Genomic DNA, 14,137 nt, shown 5'->3' with positions numbered 1-14,137 from the left:
TAGGACCTTTGTTTGACGCTCTCGAACCGCCTGCTGCTGCCGACTGGCGAAGGAGGAGGATGAGTGAGGTCTGGTGTTGGGCTGTCCGCAAATTTCCATGCCCTCCTGGGACCCAGAGATAGAGAAAACCACTCTCTCGTCGAAATTTCTAAATTCTCCACCAGGCCGTCCTCTGGCGGAGGGAGAGATGCCTTCACCATCCCCCAAAAAATAGCTTCCTCTCTCTCTGGGTCACCCGTCCCGGGGCCTCTTGTTCTTCCGCTCACCGCCAGGTTTGACGGGTGCCAGGATGGGTGGGGCAGCCTGCCTACGCCCAGCTCCATGGTGCCACAGACCCGGGAGGGGAGGCTAGGTTCGGCCTGCCAGGTGGAGGTGGTATTAGGACACAACTGCATCACAACTGACCACTCCTCCATGGGAACCCTTGTATACACCTTCGACTGCACCACCATAGAAGGTGGTGAGGGAGGAGGAACCATCAGGATGATTTCTGTCATTAAAAGTGCCACCCACAACCTGGTGAGATCTTCATGCACTTCCGGGAAGAAAGACACTGAGAAACCGATCATTCAACCTTGAAGGCTCGGGATGCAGTGGGTTTTTCCACTTAAGCTCTACCTTCTTGGTGGCCAAGGAAAGCATAGCTGACATCTCTGGATCAAATTCAGGCATTGCCACTGTCCTGAAGGTGGCAGCGCAGCCGAATCTTCCTCAGAGAGCCCTCCCTCCAATGCAGTGATGATATCCAGTCCTCGGGAGGAGCATTGAAGGATACCCTGGTGCGCTCTTCAAAAGGGGCCCAGTGCATTCCTTTGGCTGAACAACTGGATCGGAGTGCTAGAGAAGCGGTAGGCCCCCGAGGGTTTGTTCCCTGAGGGGTTTGCCACTGCTCTGATCCTCAAAAGCATCCGTGCCACTGACGAAAATAGTTCTCGCCTAACGGCCAGCATGACGAGCCTTTGATTGTGGCAGTGATCGTGACCATCACCCAGCACCATGTAACGACCGCATCCAGAAAATGGCATCTTTAAAAAGACAACCCGTCAGCTTTAGCTGGATGCAATAACTGAACGCCAATTTGCATTGGCTCGTTCAGTTTACACTCGAAATAGATTGGTCTATCAAAGTGATATCCCAAGTCATCAGTCACCGCCGAGACGTCGAGAGTGACCGACTGAAAGGGAACTAAAAATGAAATCAAAATAAATGCATGGGCATAAATTCAAAAATAAATGTGAACACTTATAATTGTTCATCATGACAATTATACTCTTCAAACAATGGACTATATTAACTCCACAACATTTCTTCAAATAATTATACTTTAGCTTATGCCTATATTGCTTCTTCCAGACATAAAAAAGATAAGAGGATCAAAAGAAAGCAAAAAAATAAATAAATTACAAGTGGGTATCGAACCACTAGAAGTTAAGTGTCCATTTTAATGGAACAAAACAAATCAAGAGTTGTCAAACTAAAGTGGGCTCTTCAATGCCAGCTATCCATCTCAGACTAATAACAAAGTGTCTATGCTAATATATACGTGCACACACTCCGCAAGTGGCAAACTGATGGATGCACTGCCAGAAACAAAGCACAAATATTCAATAAAATCCAGCAGACAGGCTGAATCTCTGGAGATACTGTGAAATTCATAAGCGGTGCTGCCTTGTATCGATGTGAACGAGGCGGCGTTAATGGCTATATATTACATCCAAACACAGATCCACTTAGTGCATGATTTGCTAAATGGATGAATCACTTTTTAATGCACGTTTTCTCTGAGTACGACAAATACAGCAGGTGTTCTTTATAGACGATTAGATAAACACGGTCCGTTTGACTAATATAAATGATGGGCACCCTGATAACGACAGCATGATACGCTCATTAAAGGGCCACCAGATATCTCCGATATTAAACTCAATTTACAGCCCAATGCGTGGATCGTTTTCAAGATCAATGTTTCATTCAGATTTGATATTCATCATATAGGCCTTCTTTTCCTTTAAAGTTCAAAGACTGAAGTCAATTTTTAATAAAGCATGTCTGAAGTGTAAACAAGCAAATAATCATGCTGAAATAGTCTAAGACCACTCACATTTTTCCCACTAGAAATGCATGAGAAATTAATAATGCAAGAGTGTTTTTTGAACAGTTTAGTATTCTGCTGCTTTATGGATCATGACACGCCATTGATTTTATTCTGCAGAACAAAACTGTTGACTCAATTTAATGTAGCATGAATTTTCAGCTGATAGCCAGTTCTATGTACATAAATGTCGGATTGAACTTTCCAGTTGAACTCTGTGAAGTTGAACTAGATTGAACTGTCTGTTCAAATGCATTGCATTGCTTTAATACCGCTTGACAAGGTTACATATTTTTGACTTTGTGAAAAGATAAAGAACTGCACAGAGCTAATGTATTTTTCGACTGAATGGCGATGATGTCTTTGTATGGCGTTGTTCTGTAACCTAATGAACTGCCTACAGGCATCATATGTGCAAAATATTGCTGGTTTCCAAAATGCCATCCCAGAATGCATGCTAGATCGCAATCCCAGAATGCACTGTGACAAGCTCAGTGAAAAAAAAAAACCAAACTGAAAATGATTTCTTTAAATAAATAGTGTGTATATGTAATATATACTTACTACAAACCACTCAAAAAAATAAACGAATACATACATAAATGCATATATGAACGCATAAATCTGTAAATAAATAAATGTGTAAATAAATAAATGTTACTGCATAAATAATTGCAATGAATGCAAATAGATTAATGCATAAATGCACTTGTGCATAAAAAAATGCATAAGTCTATAAATAAATAGATATTCCTACATAAATTCATAAATACATAAATAAAAAAGCAGAAATGCATAAATACAAAAAACATATGCATAAATGCATCAATTCATAAATACAAGCACAACTGAATAAATATGTAAATTGATAAACACATAAATGTATAATTGCATAAATGCATAATGTTATAAACAAATATTTTATAAAAATGTAAATGCGGAAATGAAAAAAGAACCAAAATAAAAGTATGTACTGACACAAAATAAAAAGCTTGAGTCAAAATAAATATTTATGTGCATAAATAAATATATAATGCATAAAGTATAAATGCATGATACATTTTTGTGAATCATGAACTGTTATTCATTTAATTCTAATCATTCTGCGAGTCCCATGTGCTGATGTGCACCAGATCAGTAAGGATGCTACCTTGGTAGCTCAATAAGTTTTTACTGAAATGCTAGTTTCCTCTGCGCTTGAACAAAGAAAATCTAGACGTCAATGAGAGTGTGAAATTCCCCATCCAGAGCCCCTAGTTTCTGTGCTTCCAGAGGCACTGGAACTCCAATCGCTTTGTGAGGTGCATCAGCACATTTTGTGCTTCACTGAGAAAAATGTCTGAGTTATTGCTCCTAATGCAGTTTTCATTGCTGCTGCTCTTGAGATCTGGACTAAATTCATAATCTAAATTCACAAAATTCCAAGGCACAATCTGGCCTTCAACCTGGAGTGCATGCACAGGAATATGAAAGCATTACAGCAGTTTCACATGCCAAGCCAACTGAAATCTGTTTGTTCCCCGTGTTCAGCGCCCTGGTTTGTGTTTAATTTGATGTGACTTAAATAGGGCCAAGAGGGCTAGATGAAAAACAAATGCATGCAATTAGATGTACTATTGTACACTTTGATTCAACAAATTAACATTAATCCTATAAAGCCTCCTGTATCATATTGGATACACAAATTTTAAGGCTTTTAAATGGTCAGCATGACCAAAACTGTTGCACAAAGTTCTCATCGTATATAATTGGATCATTTTAATCTTATCTTACTAAGACATACAAGATATAAGACCTAATAAGACATATTATTGGGATATAGAGTGTTGACCGATATTTATATAATTTCATCTCAATTGATCTACATCAGAAGCATCCGAATTCAATCTTTTTTGGCAATAAAACTTTCAGCATCTGTTCCAAATTACCTTTTTATAAAAATAAATTATTCAGCTAGTCTGTGAATAAAATTAAGCAGTTTTTCTCTATATTTGCACTTTATCAGACTATATGAGCCATACAAGCCAGATGGATCTAATATGATACTCATAATATATGTATAATATATATAGGGTTAAAATAATTTTAACAACATGAAAAAACAACTAGCTTTGAAAAACACATTGTAAAAATTAGATATGCTCTAATATACAGAAGAATTAAAATTAAGAGACTTTTACAAACATTTTTTTCCAGGCACCAATCAAAAGTATCATATGGAAATAAACATTTTAAGTTTTAAAGGTTTGCTTCAGCACAAATTTACTGCAAACAGTTTGCCACAAAGCTAATTTGGATGTAAAAATACAAATTTGCAGTAAATGTGTAGCAAATTTCGCCTCGTAGGTTCACCAGAAGGGCACCTGAGACTTGTACAACTGATACATTTCTTTGCCTGTGAACTTGATTCAGTATCAGTTTATGCTTATGGCTCCAGGACACCCGACTGCTGAGGCCAGCATCGATACGAGACGGCAAAGTCGGCAAGAAACAGAATTTCCCCAAGCATAAATGAGATCTGCGCAGCTCCCTTAACCTTGACGCCGAGTGAATTTCCACCGATGTACAGTGCGAGTCACAGCAGGTAAAAGGTCAAGTGGGACAACTAAGACATCCAGTCGAAGCACTTGACACAAACAGCCGAGCGCAGCGCTGATCCAATATGCCAGACGCATCCCTAAAATCTGCCTTTCATTTGTTTTGACATTTACAAAGCATTTAAAACCAAAAACCCCCAGTCATGGAACTTCTTCTCCCATTTAAATGCAAACCAGCACACTTGGTGAATGGAGATGAAAGGGTCAGATCGGTCGACACCTTGAGCTTTTTCAGCAGTGAAATACATTGGTTGGTGGGACAGACAGAATGGCTACTGGCCCTGTGACGGGAACTGATGTCTTCAGACCTGCAAGAGACGGGGAGGGAAAAGGAGGCGACAAATGCACCCTACGAAAAGAACAGAAGAGATCAAGGACGGGAGGAAAGCAAACCTTTTCACCATGTCCTTGAAATACAAGCTGCAGGAAGCTAGAACATTTTGATGGACTTCAAACTCTTTGCCTTCAACAATTATTTTCAGGTCTGTAAACTCTTTCTCTCGCCGCTGCTGGTTCAATTCCTTCAACATTTCTGTAGAACAAGAGAAAGAAGAGAAACAGTGATTTCGGGACCTTCTGAGATTCAAGCACACAGCATATGATGACAAAACCAATCATTACTCGAAGAAAAACAGGGAATTATTTGTGCAAGTAAAAGGCTGGAATGGATGAATAAAACCATCAAGCATGAAGGAAAAACAACAACAGAAGTGAAGGGCAGAGGTCAACGCTCTCGTTTCATTGAGATTCCACGAAGCAAGCGCTCAGCTTCATCAGTATGATGTCTACAGCTCTGATTTCATAGAATTATTCAGCCAAAAATAAAAACACTGTCATTATTTACTCACCATCATGTCATTGCAAACCTTTTTTTCTGTTCATTTCAGACATTTCATTTCAGAGCAAACTCTTTATACTCTTCATAAACAACAGAATGCTACAGTAGGGTTCTGGAAAAAAGACTCAATCTTTACGAAATGTATTATTGTTGTTAATATTATGATTACTAAACATAGGCTTTGTTTTCATACACGAATATACATATATTAAAAATATAATTTGTATTATAATCTTTCCCCTTCTCCGCCCTCTTTCCAGAAGAAGACAATGACCACAGCTCATTTGCATTTAAAGGTACACACACAACAACAGTGTGTTTTTGCTCACACCCAAAGAAAGGCATATTTGACATGCTATAATAAACAATCAGTGGGCTACTTTGAGTTGAAACTTCACAGACACATTCAGGAGACACCAGATATTTATATTACACATTGTAAAAATGTGCAAAATTGGTCTTCTTAAAATTATAAGCTATATTTGTCTTCTTAAGTAATTTGTTATAACTCTATATACTACATTTGTAACTGTACATCTGTCTAAATAGTCTTACCATGAGCTCAGAGTCTAATGATGCATATGCAATATCAACAAGAACGAATTAAAATAGATAAAAAAATACATGAAAATTAATATAAATAAAATGAATAAATATTAATCAAATTAATTAATTGAAACAGACTGCAAAAGAGAGCAATAACTGTTCACTCCCAAAAAAATATTAGAAATTATGTAAGCATGCACACTCACGCTGGATTTGTGTAAATATTTAGGAGAAAACATCAGACATCAAATGCATTTATTAATCAACTACGGTACAAATGATTTGATTGCATCGTTCATTAAGCTTCAGGGGATTTATTTTGACCTAAAAAGCCTTAAAACGTTTTGTCTTGTGTATCTGGAATCTGATCGCATTGGTTCAACTCCTACAACTCTTACTGAAGACTGTTTTGAAATCCCTATGGAGATAATGAACAGGAAAAATACTTCTGGAACCAAGACTGCTGAAAAAGTGGTTGTGACCATCTGACCTAAAATGACATTTAATAAACCAACATCGCCACTAAACAATATGAGACACTGAGAGGACATGAAGAACACCCAGTTTATGAGAGAGACTAAAGAATACAAATACAGCATAGCTTTAAACTTCAAGAAAGAGTGAAAGAAAGAAAGTCTCATTACTGTAATGCAACTTGTTAATGTTTTATTAAAATAAATATTTAAATTAAAAAAACAATTGTATTACAGTATTGGGTATACAAAATAATTTAAGAATGAAAATTATTAATACAAAATATTTTTATATTTTTTTATTTTATTTAATAATTAAAACATCAGTACAGTAATGATTTTTTTATGATTAATTGTCATGAAAATAATGCCACAAGGCAAAAATATGCATATGTAATTTAATATATATATATATATATATATATTATAAAAAAATATGCATTTAAATTATTAGTTATTAATAGTTAATATTACAAAATAGTATTCATTTTGCATGTGTGTGTTTGTTAAAACAGCTTATTTTTAGTATTAATAATAATAACAGTAATAAACATTAAATAAATAAACATTTTAGAATTTGATATTGTTTCCTAAAAATAGGCTTATAGAGATAGCCTTTTTAAAAATGAGAGAGAAATAGAGATATCTTTTTTCCTTCAGATTTTGGGATAAAATATTACTGGTAAACATTACAAGGTTCCCCAGTGATGGTCTTTTTAGCTCCAAGATAAGTCCAAAACGTCCTCATGTCCAGGAAATTATGCTCATCAAATTCTAATTATAAAGTGAGTATATGCATGAGTCATACCTGACACGGTTTATGTATAATTAATCATCTCCGAACCCAAAGCAGAATGATTTTATGTGCTGGACTCCCAGAGCGCCTGAAACAGTAGGACGTCGTGATCACGACAGGTATTCATGACTAATAAAAAACGACCACAAACAGCAGCTGATATACGACGAGACCCGGTTCTGCGCAACAAAGAATATTGCGCTTCTGAAAATAAACACATTCAAAGTCACTTCTGCATTTCATGTGTTGGCTTTCCATGCAGTCGTTTGAATAATTGGCTTCATTAGAGCAACACGTCACACGCCTCTGACAGCTGTTCCACAGACGTCTGACAAACTAATAAGGAAAAGGACATGTGATTATCTGCTTAAAATGTTCCCAATTAATTTGAGCCAGGGATAGCAAGGGTGGCAGGAAATTATTCTCTATTTAAGTGGGTCACTGTTCTCTGGAGGAGACCATAATCATAAAATAGCACAGGGCAGTCTAGCGGCACAAGGGAGGGAGATTTTAAAGGAAAATTTACGCATTTGTAATTGTTATTAGCATGAATCATTTGTGTTAAAACACTCCAGTGTACAGCAGGGTCCGAAAAGCTCCTGGAAATAAACTTTTCAACACTGAAGGCAAAGAAAAGGGAAGGCACAATGAAACAGAAATATTGAAGCTTGTGCACAATTTCTAGGTCAATAATCAAACGCAAGCACACTTTGTGACTTTCTTGCTCCTTCTGAAGCACAAGTTCATGCTGGAGAACATGATCATCAGCTCCAGTGCAAATAAAAGGCCTCACTATAAATCCATAATATCATCCTTCAGGGTTTTAAAGGGATTACGAATAATAGCGTTCGGTTTCTTTCACAGACCAGTTGTTTTGCTTCATAAGACCATCAGGAGCCACATGCTTTCATTTGGTCTTGCTTCTATAGGCTTTCTTCGACTCTCAAAATACTGGAAACTGCTGACTTGCATTTTTTTTTAAATCACCAAGGCCCAAGTTTCACCTAAAGATCTTCTTTACTGTTCTACAGGGCAAAATAAAAAAAGTCACCAACATCTTGGGTGGCCTAAACTTACTTTAAATGTTCCTTTCTTTGTGTTTACACTTGAAAGGTATAAAAATGCTTCTGAATGGCTCTAGAGTGTTACAGTGTGAGACGGCAAGAACAAATATATTCATCCAATTCAGTCCTCTCTTGGAGGAACTGGAAAGAATGCCGAAGCTCTTCCAGAACAAAAGAACTGTGAATCGATAACAATAGAGCTATAGATATGGGATGAGGAGTTCTCGAGCACCATCTCTGACAGGCCACACACACACACACACACACACACACACACCATGAAGGACAGAATACATGCATATAAACCAGAGCTATCTGTATCAGGCTTCTGTAGGATCTCTTTTTTCTCAGACTGAGTCAAGCAAGCAGCTCTTGACGTGAGAGAGGAGAAACTACCGAAAGTATTAGTTGATTTTCTCCATATGATACTTCAATTTTAATTTAATGTTGACTCTATATGCTTTCATAATGCATGTTCCTGATCTTATTATGAATGATTCATCAGTGTGTTTTATTCAAAATGTTTGCCTTGGTAATAATTAAAGCTCTGCTGGCTGACATCAGTTTTCAGAACATCTTTTAACATAATCAGAAATGTTTCTTGAGTGGCAAATTAGCATATTATGATAAGGATCATGTGAGTAATGATGATGAAAATTCGGCTGCGCATCACAGAAATAAATGGCATTTTAAAAATAGATTCAAATAGTAAACAACCATTTTAAATTGTAAGAATACTTAAAAAACGTTACTGTATATATGATCAATTAAACACAGCCTATTTTTACATCACATTTTATAATTTGCTTTGGTAGACTTAGCATTCGATCGGTTTGAATAGAAAAGACAGCTTGCATCAGTACTGTACATACTGAATTTTGGTCTAATGGCCCTCAAACTGTACGTTTTACACACATAAGCAGATGCAAATACTTGACAAGCGTGCAAACAAACCTCAGCAGTCAAAAGGAGGTGATATTTCCCTCAAATGACATTAAAACAGATGTAGTATTATTCAGGTAGCTGCCTTTTACATGTCAACTGTAACTTTAACCAACTTTCTAAAGATTCTCTTCAAATCCCTGCTCTGCCGTCACAGCAGTTTGCCTGAAACAGAAAAGTGACTTTAGAAGAAGACAGTTAATGCTAACCATTGCTATACTGTCCCTTGTGGCAATGCTCAGAATATGCCACATTGCATTAGGAATTGGGTTCTGACACATTCCAGAAAGCAATAATGCATGAAATTGAGCTTGTGTGGCTAGAAGCATTTAATCTTAGAAAAACTCAAAATGAACAAAAAGACACATAACTCAAAACTGAACCGAAATGTATCCAACTACAACATATACGATGTTCTGAAACCTTGTGAGCTATCATTCAAAAGTTTGAGGTCCGTAGTTTAAAAAAAAAAATGAAATTAACAATTTTATTGAACTAGTACACTTTAAAGTGAATCAAAATGTTATTTACAATGTAAAGATTTATATTTATTTATAAATATAATGATATTTGAAAATTCGGTTTCAGTAAATGTTATTTTAAACGTTCTATTTATCAAAGAATTCAGAAGAAAATGTTACAAAATAAATTAAAACAACTATTCTTACTAAATGTAAAAAAAAAAAATCATTATTTTATCATTAAATCAGAATATTAGAATGATATTATATGAGGTATAATTTTGAAAAATCTGCTTTGTATCACAGGAATAAATTACATTTTGAAATATATTCAAACAGATAACAATTATTTAACCTTGTAATAATTTTTCACAATATTACAGTTTTTGCTGTATTTTTGATCAAATAAATGCAGCCTTGGTGAACAAATTTTTTTAAGAAATCTTACAGACACCAACCTTTTGAACAGTAATGTTTAAAACAAAATACAAATAATTTATTTGTATATGTATAAAAAGCAGATATGGGGTGCTTATATTAAAAAATTTAAAAAAATAAAAATTATACAAATAAATAAATAATAATAATTAATCATACCAACCCCAAAAGGTTGAACGGTAGTACATTTGTGTCCATAGTCTACAACATAATTAAAACGAATGCTTCATAAATGACTGTTTCAGTTTTGGACAGTTTTATTACATACTAATTACGTTTAAGCTTTTTACCCTTATATGAATTCTAAGTACATAATATATCTTGCTTCATTCATGGATCTTAATTTTCTCCAAAGGAAGATGTCTTAAAAGGCATAATTATGATGTCTACCTCCTGGAACAGCTCTTATGTCTGAATCACAGCTTAAATACTGCCTAATTACAGGTAGAGCCTCGCTAGACTTTGGAGATTTTATGAAGTTTACCTCTTCCAGGATGGTTTTTACCATAAATCTTTTTTAAAAGACTCATAGGTTTATTATGAATGCAATGCACTACAAAATATCCAATATGCATAAACATAACAGGATTAACATTACATAAATAACAGATGTCATCAGTATGAAGCAATTATCATGCTCTCACGTCTATAAACAGACACCTTTCAACCTCAATATTTCACTTTAGATTTCATCAATTATACACACGCACACTTACAAAAAAGCAGTGCACTTGTAATTCAAATATCGTTAAGTGGGGGAAAAGAGATTAATTTGCTGCACAATTTAAGGAAAGCTCAACTCTGTGATGCATTGCTTTACAGTATGTGCTGAAGTTTAATTCTAAACATTAAATCACTAACTCTAAACAGAAGCAATAACAGCAAAGCTTGACCTGGCAAACACTAGTAAAAATCAATGCATCTCATCTAAGTCGAGGAACTAATCAGCCTCTCTCCAGCAGGATCAGGTCAGATTGGTATAGATATCTCTCTCGTTCTCGGAGGAGAGGAGGAGCAGATCAAGCTGCGTGGAGCAGCTTTTACTGTTTAGAGAGATAAGACCATGATAATTCATCCTAAACCCGACCTGTCAGAGATCCACTTCTAGAGGTTAGAAATGAAGACTGGACTTGACACTTACAGAGACATGGAGGACTCTGGATTCATGAGGCAGAAATATAAGAGAAAGCAGGCAAGACTTCATGTCTTGACATTCATTACTAGACAGCACAATCTTTTATGATTTTACTTTTTTGAATGTTTACATTAAACTGAACAAATTAAGTGGAGCTGGCTCTTTAACGCCCCTGTGCTTTTCAGAAAGAGTTTAATAGCACCAACATTATCAGCTTGAGCTTTGTTCCACACTCTATTCTGTAGCTCAAACAGCAGAACGACAAGGTCATGGGTTTGATTCCCATGAAATGCATTAACCAAAAAAACATATACACTGAATGCAATGCAAGCTGCTTTCAATTAGAGCATATCCAATTTAATAACACATTGGCCTTGCTTATAAATAAATCCTTGCCAAATCTTCTACATGTACACTTTTATCTGAAATTCATGTGCACCAATCTATCCCTGCATGTCTGCTTTGAGTGCCATTAGTTTGCATTCAGCTCCTCCTGCATTGTATCAGATTACTGACTTCCTCAAATTGCATTTTTGCAAAGTCTCAGTCTTTGTCTGAAGAACGGCCAAAACTCAGCATAAATGTATGCATTTCTCCTTTTCACAGTCCTATTTAAATGCCGGGGTCTGCATCAGAGCATCACATTTCTTATATGTACTTGTTAATTTTGTAATCTTCTCAAAATGACCTAAACCCATTAACATCTCATTAAACAGCTGTTAGTTGTAACTTAGAGTTCTTCAGGCTTCTTTAAAGCAAACTCACATTTTGATCTGATTGTATGAAACTAAAAAGGGCTGAGATGCCATTTCTGTTGACATGAAAGAGTACTCGTTAATGTCCAGTGCTTATTAATCTGTAGATATTCTGTAGATATATTTTTAACTGTCAATATTCAACGAACAAAGTCTTTGGCACCTGATTTCCCATCATCCACAGGAGCATTTACAAGCAGATAAATGGGCAGCAAACTCCCCTTATGTTCTCTTCTCTTCAGAAGATTAATACCTCACACAATTCAACATGACATTCAATACAGGGAGATAGAAAAATAGATTTCTGCCTGTAGCAGACTAGAAAATCAAGGTGATTTAAAAGCTTTAGGGCATAATACCACACAATAACGATATGCAGTACTGGTTTCGTTTTGAATAATCCTATTCCATTTTTATATGGAAAAAATATTTTAAAAAATGAGAGTCCAAAAAAAAGAACGGGAAAAGTTGAGACTTACTCAAGTTACTTCAAATGCCACAAGTTTATTTCCAGTAATAAATCATTCCTAAGAAATTAGTTACGGTACATTAAACTTTCCTGTCCCGACTGTGTTGATATATGAACTGAAATTCATTTACACTATATTTACATAAGGTTTCCATTTATATGGAAATTATTTAATAGTTCCTGGAAGCTGGCAAATATCAGAGAAGCTAATTCATAAAATTATTAGAAACTTCCGCTGGTTAGGTAGGAAAGAAAAACAAAAGGAAAAGAAAGGCAATCCACCCCGAATTGTATCATCTTGGGGGGTTTTATTGAAAGTAAAGGAATGGGAGGTAATAAATATATTCAAGATCATCAAGTCGTGCAGGTTGAAGATAGCGAAGGATTCTTTAGGAGAATGGAGGAGTGCAACAAAACATTATAACAGCTAGTGAAAAGATGATTTGTGGTTGAGTAAATAGAATTTACCTTTGGGATGCCAGGGGTCGGTGAATTCGTATTTCCCCAATCCGACCGTTCTCAGCATCTGCAGGCCGTTGTTGGTGCTTTCCTGCTGGCCGTTCATCAGTGCCCCATTGGTGGGCAGCGCCGAAGAGCTCATGGTGGCGGATTGCACCATGGGATGCGTCAAGTGGCCGTTGCCCACCACCGTGTGGACAGGATGGGAGATCTGGCAGACGTTGGGCATTGGAGGCAGGCCACCGATGGCGAGGGATTGGCTCTGGATGTTGAGGACCATGTTGGTCATTGGCTGTGAAGGCTGCTGTGGGAGTTGGTAGTGTGTGGGTAATTGTGGATGTGGGGTTTGGAGCGCCGGGGTCACACCGACGATGGGTGCTTGGACGGTCACACCCTGGCTGTAAACGGGTGGTTGCTGAAGGGCGTATGTGTGTGCCAAGAGTCCAGCCTGGCTGACAGCCGCAGCAACTTGTGGTGGCCATAGAGGAGCTGCAGAGAGAGAAACAACATCAATTTAAAGTAGAAGCGTGTGATACGATGATATTAGATTGTGAACGAATAAAATGTCTCCACGATCTGCCTTTACAAAGAGATCATTAGTAGTGTCAGTCACAGATCTATGGCTGTTTTGGATTAATATAACAGCTGATTATCATCTGTATTACAATTACATTCAGATCTATGGCTGTTTTGGATTAATATAACAGCTGATTATCATCTGTATTACAATTACATTCAGATCTATGGCTGTTTTGGATTAATATAAAAGATGATTATCATCTGTATTACAGTTACATTCATGTGACATTGTAGTTTATTATCTGGTAAAAATTCATGTTAATCCCTGTTGGTGCTTTATTCTTCGCTAATTTAGACACTATATTGAAAAATACCTGGGGTTATGTTTGTTTTCTTCTAAAAGAGATGAAAAGTAATCAGATCTAGCAGTTTTTAATGCTTTTCTGTAGGATAGGGTACTTTCACTCCATGCAACATGAAATACCTCTAGTTTTGTTTAGAACTAAGAGACTAATAGGCATCACTATACTTGTTCAGTTGATTGATTATACTA

The 14,137-nt window shown here is 36.3% G+C and overlaps 1 protein-coding gene across 1 annotated transcript in view; it reads right to left on the bottom strand.

The window, feature by feature from the left end:
• Window positions 1-14,137, bottom strand: part of LOC113117741 (kelch-like protein 29) — a 114,340-nt gene that overhangs the window by 67,877 nt on the left and 32,326 nt on the right. The window contains exons 5-6 of the mRNA XM_026286642.1: window positions 13,075-13,554; window positions 5,083-5,221 (exon numbers count right to left, since the gene is read on the bottom strand). Coding sequence (XP_026142427.1) covers window positions 5,083-5,221; window positions 13,075-13,554 — 619 coding nt within the window. The remainder of the gene's footprint in view (window positions 1-5,082; window positions 5,222-13,074; window positions 13,555-14,137) is intronic.

Source organism: Carassius auratus, chromosome 17, assembly GCF_003368295.1.
Source record: "Carassius auratus strain Wakin chromosome 17, ASM336829v1, whole genome shotgun sequence".
Classification (NCBI taxonomy): domain Eukaryota; kingdom Metazoa; phylum Chordata; class Actinopteri; order Cypriniformes; family Cyprinidae; genus Carassius; species Carassius auratus.
The sequence above is the reverse complement of the archived record's forward strand: the minus strand, read 5'-3'. Positions and strand labels throughout refer to the sequence as shown.